We start from the raw sequence: 27,529 nt of genomic DNA, 5'->3' as shown, positions 1-27,529 counted from the left end.
ATAATTGTTTCTAAGGAAGTCATGACAAACTTCCCTTCTCCAGTATAAGTTTATCAACCATTTGAAAGTAATTATGTTTGACATTAAAGCCGACACTGCATGACGCAATAAGATATTTCTTAGAAGACAGCAAACTGTACCTCCGGTCTTTCGTATAAGACTATATTAACTGAGGCCCCGTGTTGCAGTATGTCCTGTCAGATCCTTAAATACTCAAAGGTGCCGAGCAAAGGTCTAGAGCAGCTTAGAGGGACCCATCAATGCTCAATCGTCAAAGGTGCCGAGTCTAAATCAACTCCCTAATTTCTCGAAAATTAGAAAGGTGCCGAGCAAAGGTTTAAAGCAGCTCCCTCACTGCTCAAAAGTCAAACGTAAAGCAGACTAACAACCAACCATATACCGTGTAAAGAAAAATAGAGGACCACTGGGCCTTGATAGCACTTCCTTTTTAAAAATACTTCTTAATAACTTAAGAGACATAGTGCATTTCTTATGGTTCAAAAGTCAATAAAATGTTAACATTTAAGTTCAACAAGATTTTGAAGCAACATTTCCCCCTTATATCTCTATGTCAAACAGCAGTCAGCTTTTGTGTCCTCATCCATGTTCAAAGAGCCATATGACTTAAGTCGATTATATACAACATGAGGTTGTTTGAGTTCTTAGCTAAGTGATCAAGCTACTTGTTGAGAAAGTAAAATCCTCAATTTATCCACCGCAGACGATCAGCAGCGGTTATCTTTCTTTACAAACAATGCAATTCTTTAACGTCCTATCTTTTTATTTAGCTAATGTGATAATCTTTTGTGTATCTTTCAAAACAATTTTTGTTTAATATATACATGCATATATTGTTCTACATTGTTTATGGAATGGAAATGTTCACTATCTCTAGGGATATGCAAATATGAATAATAAATAATTTTAGTTAGTTTTCCGTTTATGTAAGTCAACATTAGTAATTCTTTGTTTTTAAGAGATATTGAAGCCTCAATCAAAATTTCTTATAAAAATGAATAAGAAATATCAAATATACGTTGTCATTATATTAGTTTTTGATTTCAAACTCTGGCATTGCTATTGTTATCTAAAGAAAATTGTATTGTATGAAAATTGTATGAAATTCTTTCTAAATGCAACTTCTCCTACAGATTTGGGTTCGGTTTTAGATGTCACTTTTCTTTTTAACCAATTTAGAAAATATTATATTATTTAGTAAAACAAAATTATTGCAGGATCTGTTGACACATTGTTGAACATTATACGGTATGGGGTAAACAGGAGTTTTTAACAGTCTCTAATTAGATGGTTTTTGAGCAAGGAATAAATATCAAATGAGGCAATAGAAGATGTTATTGCACTGCATGATTTATATGTGAGGTTCAGTTTGAAAAAGAAACAGGCCATTGACGATAACAAAATAATACTGAAGTTTTATTTGATCTCTCAAAGCCTTTCATTGCTTACCACACTTCATTTATTTACATAATTATTAGGAAAAAATAAAGGGTGATTGAAACTTTATGCCGTATCATTCTCAGAGCGGACACTTTGATGCTTTTGGTCATAAAAAGGCGGAATAAGTGATTTTTTTTAGTTTCAATTTCTTTATCTTGTGATGGCGGAAGTATTGTTGGCATTGCAATGTTTAATATTGAATGCTGACACATAAGGAATGTTTGATCGGGTTTTCTGTTTAAATTCAATACAAGAATTATTGCATGTTCTCACCTATGACTATTTTCTACAAGAGATGGGTATCTTTTCAATTCCAAAATTGTTATACAGCTTCAAAAAATCTTTCAAATCAGAGGGATTTGATTTTCCTCTTTTAACATTTAATTTTTTTAAAAATAATATTCATAACAACTTTAACTGGGATATTTTTTATTTAAATTTGATAGCTAAATTCACATTGAAGAAAGATAAAAAGCTACCGAACAAACTGAAGGTAAATGTTATCTTATGGTATAATTCTTTTGACTAGTAGATAAAAGGCAAAGTGTTTGCATGGATATTACGAAAACTGGCATTTTTCAAAAATTTTAAAGTTCATTTCCTGGAACCAGGAATCAGTGCCAGGAAAGGGCTAATTTGGTCATTTATCGAGGTTTATTATACATTCTACAGTGTATCCTGTACCTCTAAGATACAATATCTGTGAATATGATCAAGGTTGTTCATAAAAATGTATAACATTTGTCACCTGAGACCAGAGTTTCATTTCTAAGTGGTTATGTACAATATCCCACTGTTGTTTAGATCTCAACCCTGGTATCAGCCTGAGCGATTTATATCGGCCCAAGCCCGGAGAGCACGGGCTGAAATCATGCGAGGGGCAATAACAGAGATGAGGTCAAAACAGTGCTGTGATGTTGCTTATATCATATATGAAATATGAAGATAAGGAACAATTATCAAACTCAGACGTCCATTGTAACAATGCAAATCGCGAGCAGAGCAAACGCGGGCCTCTAAAAAAAATCAGGGGTGGAATAAAATGCAATGGAGGAGTAAGCATCCCCTGTCGACCGGTCACACCTGTCGTTTGCTCCTTGTCATGATCGGACAAGCGGAAAAATCCGTTGGCAATTCAGTATGAAAACAATGACCTAATAATTAGTATGAAAAACGTCAGTAACATTCGACTTAACGATAGAATGTATTTGCTAACAAGGTCATTGTATCGACCATAGAACTTGCAAAATGTGTACTTTAAACGGAACTGTTGATATCCTTGTATCATCAACTTATTTTTCAACAGCTTGCCTTGTTTTAGAAATTATTTTTATATAGAGCAAACTAATGTGTATCGAATCAACTGGGAGATATATACTCCGTTTGCATGTGATAATGAATGATATATTAATACATAAATAAAGGAAGTCGACCATAGAAAAGTTAAAGTTATCAAGTTTATCTAAAACTTTTGTTGTTAGATCGTCATTAATGTCTTTTTCTAGAAACAGATCAAATTGAATATGAATCAGATGTGTCTGACTCTGTTGCGTCTTTTATTTCGAGTTCAAAGGGATGTATAGAGGCAACGTTGAATGAAAATGAATATTGTCAATTGATAAAACGCTGTCGATGTATCTAAATATCGAATTGAAGGCCAGGTACGATCCTTCTTTTATGTATAAGTTTTTGGATAAATTCTGCTTTATATGAATACAAAAATAGGTCTTCTAATAACGGGTCGCAATTGGTACCCATGGAAACTGTTGGAAGACTTGATCTCTAAAACCTATATAGATATCGTAAATCAGAAATTAAAACCAAAGGCAATAGAAAAACAATTACTAGTTATTTTTTCCATTAAGAAAAAGTTTTATAGAATTCAGTAGAAAGAAATAAAATACGAGCTTGGTAAAGATGTTGCATAACGGAGGTGATTAATCATGCAGGGAAAGAATTTACCTGGCTTAGTCGTTAAAAAGTTTTGAAACATATTTCTTTCCAAAGCATATAAGATTACAAAGGTTTAAAGGTTGGTCTACGTTCACTTTGGGTAGAACCGGGTTCCCTGTTTAATGAATCATTACATAGATATTCAAAGTAAACAATAGTTAAGTATCTTTTGTCATAAATACCATCAATTGATGGGGTCCTTCGGATGTGACCTTAAAAAACCGAGGCCCCGTGTCACGGCAGGCGTTGGCACGATAAAGATCCCTCACTGCTCAATGGCCCTGAGTGCCGAGTAAAGGTCCAAATTTGAAGCCCTTCACCGGTATATGGTGACATCTCTATATGAGTGAAAAATTCTCGAATGGGACGTAAAACAACATACAATCAATCAATCAAACATCAACTGATGCAATTTTCAAAGGCAGTTTTCTCAATATTTCAACGTAAATAAATCATATTTTAAAATTCAGATCTAATTTTTGTGAACAAAATATATTTCTTAAGACTTAAATACAGACTTTACTCTTTAATCATACAAATAAATAAAAATAATGGTTTAGGATTTGAGGGCGAGACATCACCTTGACAACGGGCTGGGTGTCACTGTACCATTTGGGCACATGTTAATTATTCCCCTATTACTTTCTTCAAAGGCCCTCCGACACCTTCAGACTCCGACACCTTCAGAAACTGGATACTAGTTCTGGTCTCCCGTTCGGAGAGTTATACTTTCCAAGTATCTCTACGAAGTCTCTTTTCTTTAGTTGGAACCCAATAAATGCGAGGGGTATTATTGAAAACTCTGGTTTTCTTAATTTCTTAACAAAGTCGATGCCTTTGTAATAAAGGTACCCGGTATTCATCCGGACCAATACATCTTACTGTAGTTATAGTTTGTTTCTACCAGTTCTTCCAAAAAAATGCATCTAAATATTATTGAAATATAATTAAAACTGCAGTATTCATGAGCATTCTTCTAGTTGAATTTTTATGCATTCATTTTATACAAGACAAATGGAAAATTCTTAGAAAATGATATACATTACGGTACTACCAGTGTGACGCAACTAAGACCGACATTTTTATCACACAGTGTAGTGGAAGCGTTATGAACAACTGATTATAAGGGATATGACATATGTATAAAGTCGCAGATAAACCGCCGATCCAAATATACTTGAAAATGACAACCTGAAAACAGTCATGAAAGGGAGAGCCCCGATCTTTTAAATTGCGCAAGAAGTTTATTTTTGTTAGCATTCCGTACAGGTATATGATAGGTGGGCTAAATATGAAGGTCATGGCCTCGTCTTTTTGTCAGAATGGATGAAGTATTTTAGACGTATATTCTAGAATCCGTTTTGAGTAAATGGAAAGTGATAAAAGAAGTATTTAGAAAGACTTAATGAAGCTGACAAGGCTTGTAACAATATCGCCCATTATTATAACGATATTTTTGAAGACTGCCTTTAACTGTTTAAATATATACGTTTGGAAATCCAACTTAAACTTGCTGTTCCCTTTCTCAGCATGAAATCCTTTAAAGTCACGTTCCAGTCTAGCTTTAATACTTTGAACATTTCAGTCAACGGAAGTGAATTTGATATTACACAAAAACTTTTATGAAAGTTCAAGGCCATTGACAGAAAAAGTATATAACTTGTGTTTGGCCAACAACTTCCAAATGGAGAAACAACTCCAATTAGCCTCCATTTTAGAGATACAAAACAGACTCAAGTAACAATTTTTCTGCCAGTGACCTTGAAAGTGCTGGGATGAACTTGGGTTAATGTCAGTAATTACTCTCAGGTCATATGCAATATTTGTGATAACTATGAGCCTCTAATTTCTCCATTACAAGATTTGGTTAGAACAGGAATCAAATATTTTTCCACATGTGTTCTGGACATAGATCAAGTGACCTTGGGTAAAGGTCATGACACACCTTCGGTTCATAAGCAATCTTTGTATGAGGTATGGAGTCCAATTGTTTCTCCATTTGGAAGTTGTTGGGGCCATAACGCTGATCTAACAACAATAGCTAACTGACTATACTGGAATGTACAGGGTAATTAAAACATGCTCTTTAACATGTCTAGCCTTTTTATGACATCAAATTACAGATTTAGATGTAATCTGACTGCATAACTTTTGTTTATAAGATTTTTTTTGAGAAAAAGTTATTAGTGAACGAGGTAAAAATTTCAGTCGAATGAGTAATGTGTTTATTTCTTCCTATCAAATAAATGAGTCAACCATTGTTTTCTATACGTTCTCAATAAATAGATAAATGAATATGATAGATATAATAACTCTCTATGAGAGAGAGAGAGAGAGAGGGGGGGTAGGGAAAATTCATAATTGCTCTAAAAATGCGACGCTTTAAGTCACTTATCGACCCTTACATTTAACAAACTTATTACAGACTGCATGGATAAAATAAAAAAAAAGAAACGCACTTGTTCCATTAATCAATCATTCCTCCATTATTTCTAAAGACCCATTTCCCTTTTATAAAATTTACGAGAACCTTTGGGAACAAGACAACCCCTAAAAATCTTTAAAACGTCTATATCTCAGATCCTGAAGTGACGTCATCACCGAAAAGTTACCCAACCAGGTTCAATTAATTATTTATCATACCTTAAATTTGTAAGAATGTTACCCAAGCCGTGCACATTTTTTTTTCCGAAGTGCGTTAGTATGGTCGATATTAACGGACTTTGAAAAGATTTTTTTTTCAAAGTGTGTTAACTTGGTCCCAATTTAACGTACTTTGAAAAAATTATTCATTATTTATTTATTTTTATTATTTATTTTTATTTATTAGCTCACCTGAGCCGAAGGCTCAGATGAGCTTTTCTGATCACATTTTGTCTGTAGTCCGTCTGTCTGTCTGTAAACTTTTCACATTTTCGACTTCTCCTCCAGAACCACAGGGCCAATGTCAATCAAACTTGCCACAAAGTATCCTTGGGTAGAGAGAATTCAAGTTTGTTCAAATGAAGGGCCACGCCTTCTTTCAAGGGGAGATAATTATGAATTCGTGAAAAATGAATGGCATCATTAAAAAAATCTTCTTCTCAAGAACCACTGTGCTTGAAAATATGAAACTTATGTGGAAGCATCCTCAGGTAGTGTAGATTCAAGTTTGTTCAAATCATGACCCCCGGGGGTCGGGTGGGGCCACAGTGGGCGATCAAAGTTTTACATAGGAATATATAGGAAAAATCTTTAAAAATCTTCTTCTCAAGAACAGCAAAGCCATGATTGGTCATATTTACATGGTAGCATCCTCAGTTGGTGTAGATTCAAGTTTGTTCAAATCATGACCCCCGGGAATAGGGTGGGGCCACAATGGGCGATCGAATTTTTACATTGGAATAAATCTTTAAGAAAAAAAACAACCTATTTTTTAAGAACAGCAAAGCCATGATTGGTCATATTTATATGGAAGCATTCTTAGATAGTGTAGATTCAAGTTTATTCAAATCATGACCCCCGGGGGTAGGGTGGGACCACAATGGGTAATCAAAGTTTTACATAGGAATACATAGGAAAAATCTTTAAAAATCTCAAGAACAGCAAAGCCATGATTGGTCATATTTAAATGGAAACATCTTCAGGTAATGTAGATTCAAATTTGTTCAATTCATGCCCCCCCCCCCCCCCCCCGAACCACTTTTATATATATTTAAACTTTTCAACCTTTCAAGACTGAACTGATCTCTGCTTTTTTTTAGCCATAGTGCTCAGGTGAGCGATGTGGCCCCTGGGCCTCTTGTTATTTTTATTATAATTATTATCATTTGCTAACATACATAAAGCTCAGTAATAAATTATCATATATTCTTAATTGTTCATTAAAAAATTCAAATAAACAGCAAGTAAATAAATTTGAGATTTTAAAAATAGTCTTATTCAAAAGAAAGCCAACTTTCGGCAAGCGGCAGAAAAAACAATATACCCGAACTTTCTTTAGAACGTGCGGGTATAGATTAAAAATAAAACCTCTTCCAATAAATAACTTGGAAATGGTTATCACATCCATCCTTACTTCGGCCTGTTGTACAACGTATTATATCCGACACATCAATGCACAACTTGACAATTGCTAAGGGGGAGATAAATCGGGAATCTACCCGGCCTCTGAATCTGAAACGTATTTCGCATCCCTAGTATACTGTATGAATTAATCAACATGTGGTTCATGTACCTATTAAGCTGGATTGCACTAATTATACAGATATGTGTAATAACTTTATCCGTGGGTAAGTAAGCCAGATTTTTAATCACGATAAATTCTGTGTACGTTCGAATTTCCTCGAAAAATTACGACCATTCCCATTATCAAGTACATGTGTAACTCATTTTGTCATAGCCCAAATGTCATTTTACGGCATATCACCTTTCATTAAATAAATTGGGATATCTTAGTAATGAAAAAATTATCCGCCAGCTTTCTGTTTCAAAAGAAAAATAAATTGGCTGCAGTGCAAATCAGATTTTGAGATAAGTCAATGCAGTGTAAGAGACCTCTCAAAGTGTCACCTGTTGTAGAGGGATATATAAGTATCTACAGAGTTGCAGTTATTGTCCAAGGAGACAATGGGGGATATTAACAGCTAATCTGTGGACGCAGGTGTAACAGGATCAACAGGGATTGATCTACATTTTTCAGGTCCAGCACAATACCTCAATAAAGGTATATAGCTTGATAAAGCTATATAGCTTTATCAAGGTATTACAAATACCTTGATCAAGGTATTTTATGTAATGAAAATACAAAAAAAAATCTTTAAAAATTAAATTTAAAAGTCAACTTATGAGTTGTGGTCATTGTGTTGACTCGTGCATGAAAAGTACTCAGGTATCAAAAAGACAGCATAAAGGAACGTCTCCTCACATGACATGCTTTTATACTGATTTCTTTGCATTTGAGTACTTCACATGCATGAGTGAATTTACTGACAACAACTCAGAACTCGACTTTCAGTATTTATTTTTTTTTGTATTTTCATTACATAAAATACCTTGATCAAGGTATTTGTAATACCTTGATAAAGCTATATAGCTTTATCAAGCTATATACCTTTATCAGGGTATTGTGCTGGACCTGTTTTTTTCTGTTTATCTGTAAACACATTGTAAACATGATAGAAGCTTTACTTAATTCTATTTTATAAATCTCTCATATATTAATTTCCTTATCTAGTCCATATTATCCAATTAAATTTTCCTTTAATTTTGCAGCGGCTGGGTTGTTTTACCTGGCAGAAATTGTAGAAGAATACACAGTACTTACAGCAAGAATTATAAAATATATGTTGATAGTAAGTAATTGTAGTGTAAGCTTATATCATGAGACATGTACTTAGTTCATGTATGTAAGAATTGTAAGTTATAATTAGATTGGGATATATTATATGGAGTTATCCATTGTGTGAAATTGGATTAAATCTGTATTGGGTGACAAGAAGCAGAGAGCCAGTATAGATTTCCATTTTACGTGCTAGATGACTCTGTTTTATTTCCCACACTGAGTGACTGACTGTGTAATGAATTTATCCTGCTGAAGATCCTTACAAGATTATTTTCAAAATTTTAGTGGATTACATACATGCATTTGATAAAATTTAATTCAAACATCACATACTTCATATAATTTTATTATAATAACATCAGAGTTTAATATATGATCCAAAATATTGAACAAACTACTTACCACTCTTTGGTTACAACAGTCACTTGTAGAACAGAATCTCACCCCGATGATTAATACACCCCCTACAAGGATTTTTAGAGCAGGGCTCTCACACCAATTTTTGGGACTGGGGCCAGAGCCATTCAAATTGGGAAAATTATTTTCATTTTGGGGAAAATTGGGAAAACCTGGTTCTTTACGAATATAGGTAGTGTGAACTAATTAATTAATACAGTCATACACAGAACTAGTTTTTTTCACTTTCACTTGTTGGCGATTAAGTGTCATCATTTAAGATTTTTTTTTTTTTGCTGTAGAAAATTGGGAAATTTACACTTTGCTTTGGGGAAAAAGGTACCTTTTTGGCGTTGGGAATGTGGCCGTTCAACGGCCCCAACTATAGAGAATCGAGAGCCCTGTAGAGACAGTATAATGAAATTTTCAGAGTGATTTGTTTTTATCCAAATAATAATTTACTCTGTCTGAAGAAGGATATCAGCTAGTATATGAATCTCTGCTCATAGCTCAAGATTAATTATGCAGTAACAGTTTAAAGTTGTAACCATGAAACCATTTTAGAACTTTTATTAGAGGATAGATTTGAACTAACACATCATTTACCAAACATGTTTTTTTTCCTCCAGGGCACCACTGTGATATTTATTGGTCTTTTGTTGTTTGAGGATTTGCCCCTGTACATGATCGTCGTAGGTTTGGTTGGTAACATCGCCTACTTCTTTGTTCTACAAACTTTCCCATACTTTGAACTCATGTCTCCATCATTTCTTATGTCCATTGGTGAGTTACTTAAACAATAAAATGTCTTCCTTTGTTTATATAATAGGAATAAATTGTTGGAAATTGCAGGAAATACTTAACCAGTATTATTGATTTATATAAACTTTTCTTGGCAATGTGTGTACCCATTTCAAAAGAAAAAAAGAAAGAAATACATTTTATTGTTTATATTTATTGCTGTGTAAATTATTCATTATATATGATAAAACTGGCATTATGTAAAATATTGTATTATGGATGCATACTAAATGCACTGATGGAAGAACCATCAAGGTTGACCTTTTACACTTTTTTATCTTTCATAAAGATGGCTTAAGAATGACGGACCTAATTCGAAATTTCACGCCACTGCCCAGAAAACCGTGCATATGCCTTGAATCAAATTGACTTTATTATGTATTGCAAAAGATAAAAAACATACATTTTTAATTATTATAAAGATATTCAAACATTTCCTCTCAAATCAAAAATATTGTAAATATTTCGATTTATATTCATAAATAAATGATTTATTTGGCCAAGGTATTTTCATTGAAAATTTCCCCCAAAATGTGCCCTACATTTGAGTTTGACATGCCCCCCTGAAAAATCTAAGCCGATGACCCATTTATTTTTTGGCATAATTTGCTGGTAGATTGTCTTGTTAACATTGTCCTTTAATATGAATAAAAAATCTATTGCAGAATTTTTTTTCAATGATCACTCTTATACCTTACACTGGAAGTTCCCCATTACTTCCTATAGTAATTATCGATTTCCATCGCCAACTTTTGAAACTGCTCCCCATTAAAAATCTACATCGATGACCATATGATTTTTTTTTTATTGATTTTAGCTCACCAAAAGTCACATTACTTCATATTAAAATTTGAATAAAAAATCTATTGCAGAAATGAATTAGGTCTGTCATCGTTAAAAGAAAACAAATCTAATTAGTTTAGAATTTGATTGTACGTGTATATACATGTATTGACTGGTCCAGAGCAATCAGTTTTATAAGAAATACATTATACATGTTGGCTGTAAGTGTGTTGTACTGTCATACTCTTAATGCATGTTATTTGTGATTTTTTTTTTTCAGCCTTGGTGGTTGTCAATCATTATTTTGCATTTTCATACTTCTCCACGGTGTGGCATCCTTTCTCAGATGTAAGTCCTAATAAACAAGGGGTCATCAAAAAGTTTGTGGACTGATACGATAAAATAAATACAATATACTCCATGCTAACCAAATTTGTAAGTATAAAAAGTGTTGAAAATATTAGCTTGATACGTTGATAACTTGCCAAAATATCATTAAATACAAAAGACGCCCAGACCCAGTGCTGTTGTCGTTGAGTTTTATGATGTTTGCCAACGTCATCCTCATTGTCTGCTTCCTCTCTTTCAATACACTTTTCTTAATGAAATTCCTTGGATTTAATGTAAAGACTGAACCCGTCTTGTTTATATGACTTTACAATGTAATGAACAACTGATTTCAATGCATGATATTGTTATTAAATAGATCTATACATAGGGAAAGATCCTAACTTAATTATGACAGCATTATTTGCTTGTCTGAGTTCAAAGTTTACAGCACATGAGCAACGTCACTTTCTGATGTGACTAACATTGGACACCAGAGGCCCATCTTCAAAAGAACTTAAGTTTAAGTTTAAACATTTTACATGGTTCTAAAATCTCGTCAACTTAATAATTTTGTGAGATTTTACTTATATAAAATTACCTGACTGATTTCTTATTATTAATGATAAAATTACAAATTAATCAACTCGAAGAATAAAATAAATTGCAAAAGTACACTTTGGTCTAAGTCATAAGTTCTTTAGTAAAATATGCCGCTAGACTACAAAGTCTACAAATTGACATTAAGTGTGTGTCTCTGAATCTTTAAAACAGGTACTCTGGATACATTTTATTTCTCTGTTGCCTATTTAAACATTCCCTAGGTCCATGCCAGTTTTTCCAGTGTTAAACTGTATAGAATGTGGAAGAAAGACCCCCCCCCCCCCCATCCCCACCCCCTTTGATGTCATATTAGCCCTTTATTGTATAAGCATTCCATATAAAATTTACAATAAGATTTCATAGAACTTACAGAATGAGGTAAAAATTTGCAAATTCTTTCATACCACCGGTAAATTAACACGATTGATTATTGGATGACAAATGCTCAAATCAAAAGGGTTTTTTTCTGTTAGACTTGGGTAAAAAATACATTGTTTTTTTTTTTTGAGGTTGTGCAGCATCTTTATAACATTAATTGCTTACAAAAACATTAACATTTTTTTTAAAAAATAAAAATTTTGATTTATAGTTTATTCATTTGATAGAAAAGATGATTTTAACTAAATGCATTGTGTAAAAATTCATTGATATACCTCGGGCATATTTAATTATGTAGCACTAGTTCCATGAACTTTTTGATAACCCCTCATATAATATTTTGAATAATCTGGTTATGACTGTCAGTTGATGTGTTTTAAGTCACCTATCACAAAATATTTTTTAAATGTTCATTGAAAACTGATAAATGAGGTGCTGTTTAATTCTATTTTGTGTCAATGTTTGTCTTTTAGTTTATATTAATTAAATGTACTCTGACCCCTTTCAGGTGCTAGCGTATTTCACCATTTGCCTATGGCTTGTACCGTTTGCCTTCTTTATTTCTCTCTCTGCCAATGAGAATGTGTTACCAATGACAACGGGGACCCGAGTGAGTACATCAGAAGAAAGTGACGTGGTCAGTAATTATTTCAAGAGGAAGGGGAAGAAATACGGACTGTTGTCGTTCTTTAAGTACGCACAGGAGGGAATTCTACCCCAGAGGACAAGGAAACAGTATTGAACGTGGCTTGTCCAGGACAGAATTTTCAGAACTTTTAAATTTGTGTTTTAATAGACAACAGTTGTGTATAACACAATTAATGGGAAAAGCTTAAGCTTGCTTGCGAGTATGCAATCACAACACCTGTGCTTAAGCGATCAAAACTAAGTTAGTCTGAAACACCACATGTACAGTAAAAACTTGTCTAATCTGGATGTTGTGTATTCCTATAAATTGCCTGTGAAAACTTTTAGTCCCTTGCAGTAGATTCAATTGTTTAAATATTAAAAATGTTGTCTAATCCGGATTGTTGCTGCAAATTTCTTTGAACCAGTTGTGTCCTGCTTAGACAGGTTTACTGTATTATGAAATCTTTTTTTTTTTAATTTGCTTAAGTTTTACATGCATTAAGCGTATTCAAAGTCTATGGGGAGCATGCATTAGAATTTCGTAAAATGAATTAACAACCAGGCATTCTTCCACTTAAAATTATATCTGAAATACTGTGAAATTTTATTTTATGGGGTTTTGTTTCCCGTCAACGAATATTAAAATATGTTGTCTTTAATAAAATGTCGTTCGAGCCAGTTGGCCCATTGATCAGATGAGCCAGGTGGCCTTTTGAACCTTTGACCTTGGTGATGTAGTATGCTTGGCTGGATGCATGTCAATGTATGCCTCAGTAAATTATGTTGTGCATGATAATGTGTTTTGTCTATTTTTATAGATTCCGAAATGCAATAAAAATTATTGAATTAAGTTTCTATATGGTCTTATGAATTGGTGAGAGAAATGAATATTATAGAATTGCTGCATTTTCCATGCATTTAATTCAGATGGGGCTTAGTCACTTTTACCTGGGAAATGAACCTGCACCAGAAACATCAGCTAGGGATGCCAACATAGCCTTTCTGACTTTGTCAAAATAAATTCGCAAAATATTCAAATTCCACCCAGTAACCACAAGTAATTGACTAGAAAAGCAAAAATTAAATTGTATGCAATTGTTGAAGGTTACAAATAAAAATTCAGTAAAACTCTTCCTAGTTTGAATCATTTATCCCGTTCGACAGAATTTAAAAACACACCACTAGAATTTTTATGCCCCCCACCTGGAAATGGGCAGGGCATATAGTGTTACCACTTTCCATCGGTCATTGTCATTCTGTCATAGTTATTTAATTTTTTTTTTTTTTTTTTTTTGCCTTGCTTGTAGATACTGTAGATCACTTTATTTTCACGAAACCTTATTTAAAGATTGTTATTTGGAATTTATAAGCGAGACAAAATTTTCACGAATGTCAGTCATTGCTCTATATAATCTCTCGTAGTACTAATATACGCAAGATTGAAATTTTCACGAACAGACAGTCTCGCGTAATTACACGAAAGTAAAGTTCTTGCAAACAAAAAGTGATTTACAGTAGTGAGCTTCTCTGATCAAAATTTTTCTATTGTCTGTCCTTGTCGTCAAACTTTTTTACAATTTATCTTCTTCAGAACCAATGGGCCGATTTCTATCAAACTTGGCACAGAGTATGCTTGGGTAAAGGGGATTCAAATTTGTTCAAATGAAGGGCCACACCCTCTTCCAAGGGGAGATAATGAAGAAATAGTAAAAAATTGGGTGGGGGTCATTTAAAAATCTCAAGAACCAATGGGCCAGAAAAGATGAAACTTATATGAAAGCCTCCTGATATAGTGTAGATTCAAGTTTGTTCAAATGACCCGAAGGGTAGGGTGGGGCCAAAATGGGCAATCAAAGTTTTACATAGGAATACATAGGAAAAATCTCCTAAAAAATAGGAAAGTCATGATTGGTCCCCGAGGGTAGGACAAGGCCACAATAGAAGATCAAACATATAGGAAAAATTCTTGCCAATTACACATAGTGAAATTAAAAACAATGTATTCAACTTTTACAGTAATTTTCCTTAGACTTTGAAAATTTCCAAATTTGTAATTTTTCACCATTTTCTTTTATGCTTGTAGATAGTGAGCCAATAATTGGTATGTGACTTTATACTGATGACTCACAGACCAAGTTCAAGTTTTAATTTGATTGGCCCTCATTAATGAAATTCAATACCTTTAGCGTTTTTTTGAAAATTTCTTTTTATTCAATGTTTTTTGAAACTTTTTAACATGTTCATTGATGAAAATGATCATGATCTTTACGCAGCTAAAGGATGTTGTAATATTGACAGAAAATTTAAGAAAACAAGAGGAATAAAATTGTTTTCCATCTCGTTTCCACCCTTAAATAATTTCATATACTTGCATTTTCAAATATTTAAAAATTGCTCATCTGACAGTATAAGCATTTGTGTGATCATGTCACATCTACACATCTGGTCTTTATTAACCCTTATCATCAACCCTCTTGCCTAATTCACCCTAATCAAGTGGCCATACAGAGGGCACCTGCCTTGATTTCCAGAGGCTTGGTTTGGTTTATAATCATGTATTTGTCCCCAACCAAATTGTTCTCTCTCTCTCTCTCAGATTGCTACTTCCATTATTATTGCACACTACATTAGGTATAATTAGGTTTATAAAAATAATAAATGAACTTTGAAGACATTTACATAAACATGGTCTTAGAATGGCAATATTGATGAAGATTGGCACAAGTACATGTACACTGTATGTTAAACATGACAAGGAAAAGTTTGTTTCATAATTTAATATCACATAATTGTTTTTACATATATACATGCAGTTTCTACACAGAATATGAAATAAAATAACTATGAACAAAAACAAACATGACATGATTCTTGAGGTTAAATGTTGAAGCACAATATCCTAACAATCTGAATCAAAGTTGGACCGAATGCCATTAACTAACAAAGAATTCAATAAAATCTGATAGCTGAATTTTCATAATCTTAACTTGCATTATTAAAGTATTGTATACGATTGGTTACAAAATCACAACCAATCAGAGTTTAAGTTTGTTACTGGCATCCATTTTTTTTTCTATGATGTCTTGACGAAAGCTCGTTGAGCTAGAGTGATGAATGCACTTGATTGTTACTCCACTCCGGGAGCAATGAGAAGTCAATCCCCACTGTGCTGGGGAGGGACCTGATTGGGGTGGCACCCCCACACTGGCCCCCTGTCACAGTCTACTTTCACTCCACACATTCACACACACATTTAGTTTGTTCCATATTTCAGTTCTTTTCTTCCTTCTTTTCTTGGTCGTCTGTTGATTCAGATGAACTACTGCTGGAAGATGAGCTGCCCTCTCTATCAGCTGACATCTGTAGGTCAAACACGTTTTATTACAAGTCTTAAGTTGCTTCATTGCTTTAAGATTAAATATTGAATTTGAAGAATTTGCCAGGTTTTTTCCTTAAATCTTTATCTTTAACATCAATTATTTTATTTTGCAACCTTATCTTTATGACTTGGAAACTTTTTTTTTCTCACTCTGTATCTTTAACAATTTGGAAACTTCAGTTTTGCCATTACTTAGAACACCCACCTTTTTGTAGGCCATCTCAAACAGTTTGAGAGAGGCCTGTTGCATGCTGGATGTGGCTTGCTTTAATTCCTCGATTTCTACTTGGTCTTTCTTAGCGATTAAATCCTTTACCCCTGTAATCTGTTCCTTCAGTTTATTGGCCTATCAAAAAATATGAGCAAAAAATTAAAATTTCCTCTAACACCAGAAAAGCATAAAAAATAGTATTTGTTATTTGACATTGTTTAAGGAATATAGTGTTTGTAAATTGACTATTTACAAGAACAGTCAGCCTTGAGATACTTGTATGACCTGTTTTAAACATTTGACGGTGTTCTTCAGATTTGATGTAAGAAATGGCGGTGATTTGAGAATTTACAAGTACAGGGGACAGACTTCAGTTGTGAAGTGCACATGCATGAGATTTGATGTGACGTTTAGTCATATTTTTACTTACGTCCTCCTCGGGTAGCTGACTCTTGAATTCCTCCAACTTGGCTTCTGTGTCGTGTATGATGGCATCAGCCTGGTTCACAGCCTCCACTCTCTCCTGTTAACAAAACAATACCAAAATGTTTATTGTCACTCGTTTCAATATTTATACATTTGTGGAGAAAATTCTCAGTACAATTTATACTGTTTATTATAAAATATATATTTTAGTATAAATAATTCATGGAAACAGTCTTGTTTAATACATAGATTCATTTTGAAAAAGAGCCACTTGCCTTTCTGACGTGATCCTCAGCAGCATATTTCTCCGCATTCTTCACCATGTTCTCAATCTCCTCCTTACTTAATCCGCCCGAACTCTGGATCACAACTACAAAATAGAATATCACAGAACACGTATTTATTAATATTAGGAACCGTGTAGGTGACAAAATTTCACATATATATTTCATCGAAGATAAGTTCTACATTTTAATGCCATATATTTATTGGTAAATACCTATGTTAGAGGTGTATACAAAGCAATCGATGCTTTAACTTACTCTGCTGTTCCTTTCCTGTTCCTTTGTCCCGAGCCGATACATTTACAATGCCATTAGCATCAATGTCAAAGGTCACTTCTACCTGGGGCACACCTCGTGGTGCTGGGGGAATCCCAACCTAAAACATAACATCCAGAACTGAAACCTTGTAATCTCATAAACCTTCAACATTCAAAATGTCAGGGTCAAGAAGTTCAAGCATGAGAACTTAACACTTAAATGGCATGTTACTCAAGTACACAAATATCTGCATTTTTTTAAGTACATGCAACATCTACAATTCAGGTTATATCAAAGAAATAAATAAAGGAACACAATCTCTATAATAATTTCTCCATTAAATGACTGCAATTGTTATCTACCTACCAACATGAACTGTCCCAGAAGTTTGTTGTCGGCAGCCATTTCTCTTTCTCCCTGACAGACTTTGATCTCCACACTTGTCTGTCCGTCAGCTGCTGTGGAGAAGACCTAAAAATAGCAACATTTATATCAGTAAAAGAGTAACGTCACAACCAAACAACAAATATTTTCCAATGACCTTGACTTTTCTGAAGACCTGGGGTTTTACAAAAGAACTTATGACTAAGATCAAAAACTTAGGTTGACTGTAAAATCATGTCAAATCAAAGATTCTGTTAAAAATCCGTTGCACAAAAATATTTTTTTAAATAATTCTTAAAAAGATTAAAACCATTTTCAAATTATTGTATAAAAGAATTTATTTGCAAAATTAAATTTTGATCTTAACTGCAAGTTCTTTTGTGCAAATTTGGACTTTGAATAGAATTTTACGTCACACAGAACATATAGCTGCCAAGAATGTTTTACCTGGGATTTCTTTGTTGGAATAGTTGTGTTTCTGTCAATCAGTTTTGTGAACACGCCTCCCAGGGTCTCAATACCCAGTGAGAGTGGAGTTACATCCAGCAACAGAACATCTGTCACATCCCCTGCCAACACACCTCCCTGTTAAAATAGACATCACATGATCAGGATTACCAGGGTATTAATGGACATTTACACACAGACATCAATGCTTGAAATTATACAGACTTTTACATATCACCGATATACAAGCATCGCATGATCAAAATTAAAGATATTTTAAGACTGACCATTATTAGAGACCTTCTTTATTTTAAATTAGAGAGAAACTATATTAATATCCTGGAGGCCGAGGAAATTAATAGAGGGAAAGAAGAACGATGCTGTTTATTAATTTTTCAGTAAGATTTGAGTTTTCTCTTACCTGAATGGCTGCTCCCATAGCAACAGCCTCATCTGGGTTCACAGATTTTCCTGGAGTTCTGCCAAATACCTCCTGTACTAAGGATTGTACCTGAGGAAGAAAAAATAAGACAGGTGTGAAAATCCAATTCATGAAATTATCAATAAATGTAATGAAAAAAAGAAGCAAAATGTGATGATCACTTAAAAACTGCAAAATGGCAACTTGAATTTTAATTGCACCAATAAATCACTTATGTAAAGGTGCAAAAATGCATGAAGTCTGCAGTTTGACTGTGCCACTGCCTTGCCATAAAACCATTAATTGCATACAACTTTTACAAAAATTGCATTTTTTCTCCAGTTTTCTTTCATCAGTACTGCTGCATATAAATGGGTTGCATGCAGTGATCAACATGTAATAGATACAAGATGATCACTTTGTTTTTCAATATTGGGAGATAATACAGAATACAGAGATGATGACCCTTAAATTCTTCTTCATATTTACCCTGGGCATACGAGTCATTCCTCCAACCAGGATGACATCACCAATGTCTGACTTCTTGACCTCTGCGTCACTCAACGCTTTCTGACAAGGACCCACGGTCCTCTTGACTAGACTCTCAACAATTCCCTCAAACTTGGCTCGGGTCAGCTTCATGTTCATGTGTTTAGGTCCGCTGGCATCCATAGTCAGATACGGCAGATTTATATCAGTCTACAAAAGAAAGATTTATATCAGTCTACCAAGTAAACCATCAACTTACTGCTAGAAAATACATGTACTTCAGGAGCATTTATTAGTTACTATATGTGTTCAGGTTTAAACTTGCTCCTCTCATAAACAGAAAGGAATGACTGTATTTCTGGAGAATTTGCTAGTTACTGTTATGTGTTCAGGTTAAAACTTGCTCCTTCTCTCATTAACAGAAAGGGATGAATGTATTTCTGGAGCATTTACTAGTTACTGTTGGTGTTAAGATTAAAACTTGCCCCTCCATTTTGTAAACAGAAAGGACTGGTTGATAAGTTTTTATCTCATTTTCTGTCCCAAAGATTTGGCCCCAGAAACTATTGAGGAGCAGCTGGGAATTTGACTGACTTTGGATTAAAGGCACCTCAAGTTATACATTATGTAAACCTTAAGGGAAGTTAACCTCAGTTCTTGTTCTCTTACCTGCATGCTAGAGGAGAGTTCTATCTTGGCTTTCTCAGCTGCCTCTCTTAATCTCTGCATGGCCATGTTGTCCTTGGTTACATCAATACCTTGCTACAAAAAACAATAAAATACAACATATCAGTTCCCCGGCAAGTCTCATTTTCTTCTGCTCATCTAAGACTTTAACTTTCATTATTGGTATGGAAAAAAGACGACCAATTTGTACTACATGAAAATATGTTGTTTTTTTTAATTTGCGCATCAACATGATGGCAACACGTCATCCTGCATGAGAAATTAGTTCAAGAATTACTTACATCTCGTTTAAATTCATTGGCTAAGAAAGTGACCAAGGCATTGTCAAAATCCTCTCCACCAAGGAACGTGTCTCCATTGGTTGATTTTACTTCAAAAACTCCCCTCTGCATTTCCAGAATAGAGATATCAAAAGTTCCACCACCCAAGTCATACACAGCAATACTGAAACAATAAAAACAAAAGATATTATATGATATACTGATTACTCTGGATTCATCAGAATTCTTGGGGGCCAATTTTCGTGGATTGCTTAAATCTTACTTACATTTTATCGTCGCTTTTATCCATGCCGTATGCCAGGGCAGCAGCAGTGGGTTCATTAATAACTCGAAGAACGTTCAGCCCTGCAATCTGTCCTGCATCTTTTGTGGCCTGAATTTAAAAAAGAGAAAATCTTTCAATATATAGCCTTGTTTTCCCTCAACATGTTATATAATAAATGTACGTTTAATGACCAATTTTGAACAAATTTATAAATTAAAATTCATTTAGGTACAAGATATTGCATACCTGTCTCTGGGAGTCATTGAAATAAGCGGGGACAGTGATGACGGCATTCTTAACCTTCTGACCCAGGTAATTATCTACAATACAGTAAATAAGGTAATTATATACAATACAGGTAATTATCTAAAATACAGGTGAACATGGTAATTATATTCATATGTGCTAGTTTACAACACAGGTAAACAATGTGGACTGTGCACAAATCCCGAGACTGATTGTGGCATTTCCCTGGCATTTTAACAGATATAAAGAACTTGTATAGTGGCCATAGGTGAGATCTCAGTATCCATGGTGATGTTTGACATCAGTTTCCCATCAAGAGTAGCAAATAGTCATCACAGAACTCACAATGACCTCTATACTTAGTTATAATATAGTTTTCCATGCGCAAAAGTAAAATAAAGTATGTCGCAGCGTGTATAATACATTTATCAGGAAAATTGTTCATTCCGACATACATTTCTTCAGGGCCATAGCAATGATAACATACCATACCTAATAATACAAATGACATTGATTTAGGTCTCAGCATGTGCAAGATATGATTTGGCTTTTGCATTATAAAATGTGGCTGCAGTGATTTACTTTAGGGTTCCGACACATCTTCCACCCAACAGGCATAAACTGACAAGGTCTAATGATTCTAGGTTTCATGCTGGATAAGATACAACCTAAACAGCTTTATTTGCCAAAAAATTCACAGTGACCTACTTTTCCATTGATACACATTTTCCCTTCAAAGCATGAACAGACAAGGTTAACTGGTTCTTGATTCAGTGTGAAAAAATATTACATGGACGTGAAAAACTTAAAAACCAAAGACACGAACTGCCACACCATAATATGGCCTGTAACGGAGGCAACTTCTAATTATTATATACCTTAGCTAGCATTCAAGTTTTAAAGATATAAACCCCATTCAAATGGTGTGTCCTAAAATTTATGCAATCAACAAGTGGAAATATCTTTATTTACAACACGACACATTATTTCGTTCCTGGTCAGGAGTTTCAGAGTTAATTGGTGTAAGTACTCATCAGCCATGCTGTCAAGAGTAGCAAATAAAAGTCATCATCAACTCCTGTCTTCAACTAGCATATTCTGGGACCCAGAAGCATAAAACCTTGTCAGTTATATAAATCTGTCCACAATGGGTAGAGGTTACCAATCAAAGTAACTACCCACAACATGGACATTACAATAGTTATCTGCCCTCATCAAGATGATACCACAGTAACCAGGGACATATATAATGGAGGTCAATAGTAACCTGGGTAAGGTTTTTATCCTAAGACAGTCACATAAGTAACATACCAGCAGTTTCCTTCATTTTCATGAGAACAAAGGCTCCAATCTGACTGGGTGAGTACATCTTCCCATGAGCCTCCACCCAGGCATCACCATTAGTTGCCTTTACAATCTTGAATGATGCTGTCTTCCTATAAGACAATACCGGTATATAAATTAACATTCACAATCACATTGTCTAATCATTTTAAATCTCACCATCAGGGCTTTCAAAAAGATTAGAAAAAGGCAGTACTTTTACAAAAATGGCAGATACCTTGTAGAAGGGATTTTAATTAAATATGTAATTGAATTTTTCTCCATATCAAACATTTTGACTGGTACAATCATAATTTCAATCGGGCAAAAGTATTGAATACCAGCAGATTTTGATAGGCCTGTACCATATACTTACAATGCAGAACTTTGAAGTAACTAATTAATTGATAATTATTCAGAAAATTCTGCAATAAATGTTAAAATAATTGATATATTGGCTTACATGTCTTTCTGGACCTCTGGGTCTTCAAACCGTCTTCCAATGAGTCGTTTTGTGGCAGAGAATGTGTTTTCTGCGTTAGTGACAGCCTGACGTTTGGCCGGCATCCCCACAAGTCGCTCTCCATCTTTAGTGAAAGCTACCACGGATGGAGTGGTTCTGGATCCCTCTGAATTCTCTAAAACTTTGGGAGTCTTTCCTTCCATGACGGCTACACAGGAATTGGTTGTTCCCAGATCTATTCCGATGACCTGACCCTTGACCTTTCCAGAACTTTAATCAAAATAAAATTATTAGATTTTAGCTTCATGGACATATTCATCACTGAATAATTAACAACAGATCAATTATATATTTGTAGTCTTATTTGTCACTGCATAACAAACAACATTTAAATATGTATAGAAGCATCAAAACTTCGTCTTTTAAACACATTTTAACCACTTTTACAATGGACAAATCACAATTTATTTATTTTGTTTATAATGCACTTACTTGTTCCTTTTTTGAATTGCCTGATTTCCATTTTGGGAGAGCAAGGGTATCTACAAAAACAAATCAATTAGTTAATTTTCATACTGGACACCAAGTGAACAGAAAGCTATAGATAGAACGTTCTATCGTTAAAATGATTTTGTCCTACGGACCCGGTTTAACGATAGAATTCGTTCCGTGAATTGGCAATGTTGCAAAATAAACACGGGCGATAACTCAAACTCTGTGCATTTTCTATGAACAATCCAGAGAGTTCCGAATGTCAATATGGCATTTAATTTGAGCGAGGAAAAAACGTTGAGAAAATGAGTTGAATTTTCGTATTTATATGGATTATTTTTTAGGTTAAAAGGCATATAGATACAATTTCAAAAAGGTTTGTTATGATTAATATGGTAGTTATTATCAGTGCAACTCCTTTTGTATTCTTCAAAATTCTTTCGGAGTGGATCCACTCCCATTTGCTACATTGCAAGTATATGGGACGTATTTTAACTGTGGTGAGGGCTTGTCCCGAGACACAGTTAGATTATTCTAACTAAGAAATCTAGCTCTAGTCAATCAATCTCTGGATTGTTCATAGAAAATGCACAGAGTACGAGTTATCGCCATTGTTTATTTTACAACATTGCCAATACACGGAACGAATTCTATCGTTAAACTGGGTCCATAGGACAATATCATTTTAACGATAGAACGTTCTATCTATAGTCAATCAACATAAAAGAGATTAAAAACTAAGAAAATTCCTGAACTTAAAAGTTTTTTCTTTTGATGAAATACTATTTTGAATGAGATATTAGGACTTCTTACAAAATTCACATACAGGTTTTTATGTAATATATATTTCGATTGCATAATTATAGAAATCAGAGCATCCTTCAGCTGCATGATGCAATAAGACACAAAGCACCATATTTTTGCTTGGAATGTTCAAGAAAGAAAAAAAGAAAAGATCATTAGTTTGGTGAGTGGACAGCATGGGGGAAATGTAACGGTGAATGATGATCACACAGACACTCAAGCAACAATATGAAAGTAGAGCTAAATACACCATTTGAAGCAAAATGCTTTAATAATTTAACTGATATATCAAAGTATTGTGAAAAAGCATCATGTATATAAGCTTCATAGAAAACTACAATTTACTAAACAAAATATTAAGCACAACACAAATCTTGTGCCGACCATGTGAAGTCGTAATTACGCAACTGATAAAACGCCAAGGTTACCTGGTTTTTGAATGTCTTTGTATGCAGATTTCGCATTTTCTGTATTCTACATCCCTGCTCCAAACATCTGAAGGTAATTCTTGGTGATAGCAGCATGATTGCTTCTTTCTTTGCGTTCAACTTCTCTTTGCCCTTGCCAGCACGTGTGTGATGTAAGTTTGACAATGCTGTGTCTCACATACGCATGCGCTTCTGGAATCTCTTGCCGGTAAAGTTTAAAGAATACAAAATTATATTTTACGGACAAAAACGGGCAATTTGAAAGCTTTCGAATCGTAAAACAAAATGCATGAATTATCCCAACAAAGTGATATTCTCTTGTGACTGAAAATCCTGTAGTTGTTTACACTATCAAAATACAACGTAAATAAGAAAATCTCTCAAATTCTGGCAAATTCTTTTGCATGATGTAATGTACTGCATTAGAACGTTCTAGGCACTCAAAATCAAAGAACCGAAAGTACTGAATGAAGTTTAACAAATTCACCACTGTAACATCATATTAAATGCTTTCTTTGTTTGTTAATGCAGGAATTAACGGTTGCATTTATTGCAGAAAAAATACATAACTCGCGTAAGCGGTTTATATAATTTTTTTTCTGCAATGATTGTGCACAGCTCTTAATCCCGCATTAACCAACAAAGAAAGACATTTTATTGTTTATATTTATCTCTATATAATTACATTTGCTGTGATTTTCTACTGTGAAATTGATTTGAAAGTCATTTTTGTGTATACTCGCGTTAAAGTGACGTCACAATGAGACTACAGAGACGTAAATAAAAATTTAACGATATAGGGCAGCAAGAAAGTCAAATATTGAGTATATTATTGGTGCTTTTAAACTTGTAGAATGTAAATATAAGGAATGTTTTTCAGTTTAGTGTGAATTATTATAATAGCTCACACAAAACTTAAAAACATTCCTTAAATAAATAATCGAATAAAGTAGGTTCAAGTACATAAACTATTGTATTATTGATCTGTACGTCATGGAATGTTTCTTTGATGTCTATTGGAAACTAACTCCATGTTGATCACAATAATGTGACCTCCTTAGTTATCAGATAAAATAGAAATGTAGGTAAAAAAAAAATAACCACTGTCACTGTCTGATATAATGTATTCTCTGCCCACTAAAGAATCTTTTATACAGGATACCGCCTTGAAAAAACCGGACCAGGTTCTAACTAGATTAGCGTTATCGGATTGACGATTAAGGGAAATGGTTTTTATAAGAAATAAAAGAGATTAACACAATCAATGGATAGAAGTATTTATAATTTAAAAAAATAGATTTCAACTCTAAAACTCAACATACACACTCGTAGTTTCGCTAATTTTTTCAACGATAAATGCAGTTTGAGATTTGACATTATGGAAGGGAATTACCGCCAAAAGTCTATTTATCTTGCTTTTATTCTTATTCTGCCTTCTTCTTTATTCTTTGTTATTATTGTAACTATATGTCACTTTATTGTTTTCATATTCGTCTTTATTACATTTTACTTTGAACTTTTTTCATTCTTCATTTTGTCCTTACTTCTATGTTGCTTTATTCTTGTAAATACGTTCTTTTTTCTTTTAAATTGAAACAGTTTCTTTAATAAATAATTATGATAATTTCTATTACAAATGTAAATTCATTCACGCAAACCATGAAGCGCATTCAACGAAGACGAATGCAAGTAGTTTGAATTTAATGCGGCATTTTAACGCTAGGAGGCAGGGTGTTCGCTGCGAGTGTTGGTAAAATTAGGTAAGCAAACCAGGGCCGGGGTTATTCGTGATTTTTCAATTTTCTGCCTTAATACTTTATCAATCGAACCCAAATTTTCAAACGATGTATGTTATAGGTTCAGGCATGTACCTGGTGTCGTTCCCCCTGAAGGCTGGCTAGATGGTAAGACTTCGCCCGGAAGACTAGCTATATAGTGAGACTTCTCCAGGGGAAGTCTCACTATATATCCAGTCTTCCGGGGGAAAGTCTCACTATATAGTCAGTCTTCCCCCTTCATAGCGAAACTTCCCCCTTTAATTAAGTTTCCGATTATTTTTTTTTTATTGTAAAACAATGTTTTTATACTAACGTTTTCAGTATTTGGATAAAAGTTCTCCATCCTCTATGAATGAATAAATAAATCTATGAATAAATAATTAAAACATTTTAATAGTGCTTTTTATAATTAAAACATCTTAACCATGCAGGTAAACATAGATAAACTGCACGTTCCTACGGGTAATGACGTCTTTACTGTTAAACTAATTATGTCTTTTTTCTTTTGATAAGAATCGTCTCGGAACAATACAATAATCTGCTGTGCACGATATATATATATAAGACCATTACCTAAATATGCAACATATACATCGTCGATGTAAATAAAATCCAAACCAAACACGGAAGGGGGAGTCTCACTATGGTCGTTTAGGGCGGAAGGCTCACTATATAGTCATTGCCCCCCCCCCCCGAGAGGAAGTCTCACTATATAGCCAGACTTCCGGGGGAGGACTCACTATGGGGGAAGTCTTACTATATGACACCGATAGCAGTGGGGGGGGGGGGGAGGGGCTGGCCACCAAACATTTTTCTAGCCATAACTTTTTACTACTGAAAATGTTCAATGAAAGTCTGATTCCCCCCCCCCCCTCCCACTTTTTGTTGCAGTTTAGTCAAATAAGGGCAATGTACGTAGTGATGTATGAGTAAAATTTGGTATTGAGAGATTGAGAGAAGTTGGACCCCACCCCACCCCACCACCAATAAAATTTTCGAGTTTGAAGAATTTTCCTCTTTTTTTGCTTGTTTGTTTGTATGTTTGTTTTTTGCTTGTCAAGATTTTTAGGTAAGTTATTTTTTTTTCTTTGCCTGCCCCTTTCAAAATCAATGCTACGTCTCTAAGTTTTATCTGTATTCGCTATAAAAATTGCCAATATTTGTATTCATGTATTTATATTTTGAAAATCTCAATATTTTAGATTATTTTTGGCGATTTTTTATTTCCAATTTGCTGAGATGGGTAGGCAATATCAAGCCGACATTTTACGCATTTTTTGCCAAACGAGACATCGACAAAATAATTTTTTGAGTTATTCTAATGTCAAACACTGTGTGCTTACTAGAGATATTTACTTCTTTATTGAAAAGTGCTATTTCTATACAAAAAAAAAAAAAAAAAAAAAAAAAAAAAAAAAAAAAAAAAAACATATTTTCATAAAAACCGGGGGAAGTTTCTAGTATGCCCCGGTCTAGCCTGCTGCCGGCCACGCCTACCCATGACGTTCCGCACTACTTTGCAGAGCATTATGGGTTGACCGAAACCAGACTAGCCCCGGTCCCCAGAATCAGGCGAATGCGCATGAACAGTTATTATTCTGAAAGAAAGAAATGTCAGTTCAGTGGAAGAATATATAGGGGTCCTGAAAAACAACTCAATTTATAAGGGTAATTTGGGTATACTAGTAATTATCAAAATATTTAATATTTTTTATATCAATAAAACTGAAATTCAATCATCCAACAAAAAACTTGAATAGAGTTATATTTTTCAGGTGACAGAAAATACACAATTATTTTGGAGTTTTCCT

At 34.0% G+C, this 27,529-nt stretch overlaps 2 protein-coding genes across 2 annotated transcripts; one reads left to right on the top strand and one right to left on the bottom strand.

Annotated features, from left to right (window-relative positions):
• The first annotated feature begins 7,532 nt into the window (after positions 1-7,532).
• On the top strand, positions 7,533-13,783 carry LOC133180819 (protein TEX261-like). Its single transcript, XM_061315280.1, has 5 exons — positions 7,533-7,682; positions 8,665-8,744; positions 9,760-9,913; positions 10,995-11,062; positions 12,531-13,783. Exons 1-5 carry the CDS (start codon positions 7,613-7,615, stop codon positions 12,762-12,764), a joined length of 606 nt encoding a protein of 201 aa, XP_061171264.1. The 5' UTR covers positions 7,533-7,612; the 3' UTR covers positions 12,765-13,783.
• Positions 13,784-15,413: 1,630 nt separating this feature from the next.
• On the bottom strand, positions 15,414-24,134 carry LOC133194523 (stress-70 protein, mitochondrial-like). Its single transcript, XM_061330466.1, has 17 exons — positions 23,941-24,134; positions 22,709-22,758; positions 22,217-22,486; positions 21,742-21,866; positions 20,431-20,504; positions 20,186-20,292; positions 19,920-20,082; positions 19,621-19,713; positions 18,952-19,161; positions 18,463-18,552; positions 18,042-18,179; positions 17,577-17,681; positions 17,211-17,328; positions 16,944-17,038; positions 16,673-16,765; positions 16,237-16,377; positions 15,414-16,012 (listed from the first exon to the last, which is right to left on the bottom strand). The coding sequence occupies exons 1-17, from the start codon at positions 24,034-24,036 to the stop codon at positions 15,923-15,925; spliced, it is 2,058 nt and encodes a 685-aa protein (XP_061186450.1). The 5' UTR covers positions 24,037-24,134; the 3' UTR covers positions 15,414-15,922.
• Between the last annotated feature and the right edge of the window lie 3,395 nt (positions 24,135-27,529).

The sequence above is a fragment of the Saccostrea echinata genome, unplaced genomic scaffold (assembly GCF_033153115.1).
Source record: "Saccostrea echinata isolate AGI-Se365-2 ecotype Australia unplaced genomic scaffold, CSIRO_AGI_Sech_v1 ptg000001l, whole genome shotgun sequence".
Lineage (NCBI taxonomy): Eukaryota > Metazoa > Mollusca > Bivalvia > Ostreida > Ostreidae > Saccostrea > Saccostrea echinata.
The sequence above is the reverse complement of the archived record's forward strand: the minus strand, read 5'-3'. Positions and strand labels throughout refer to the sequence as shown.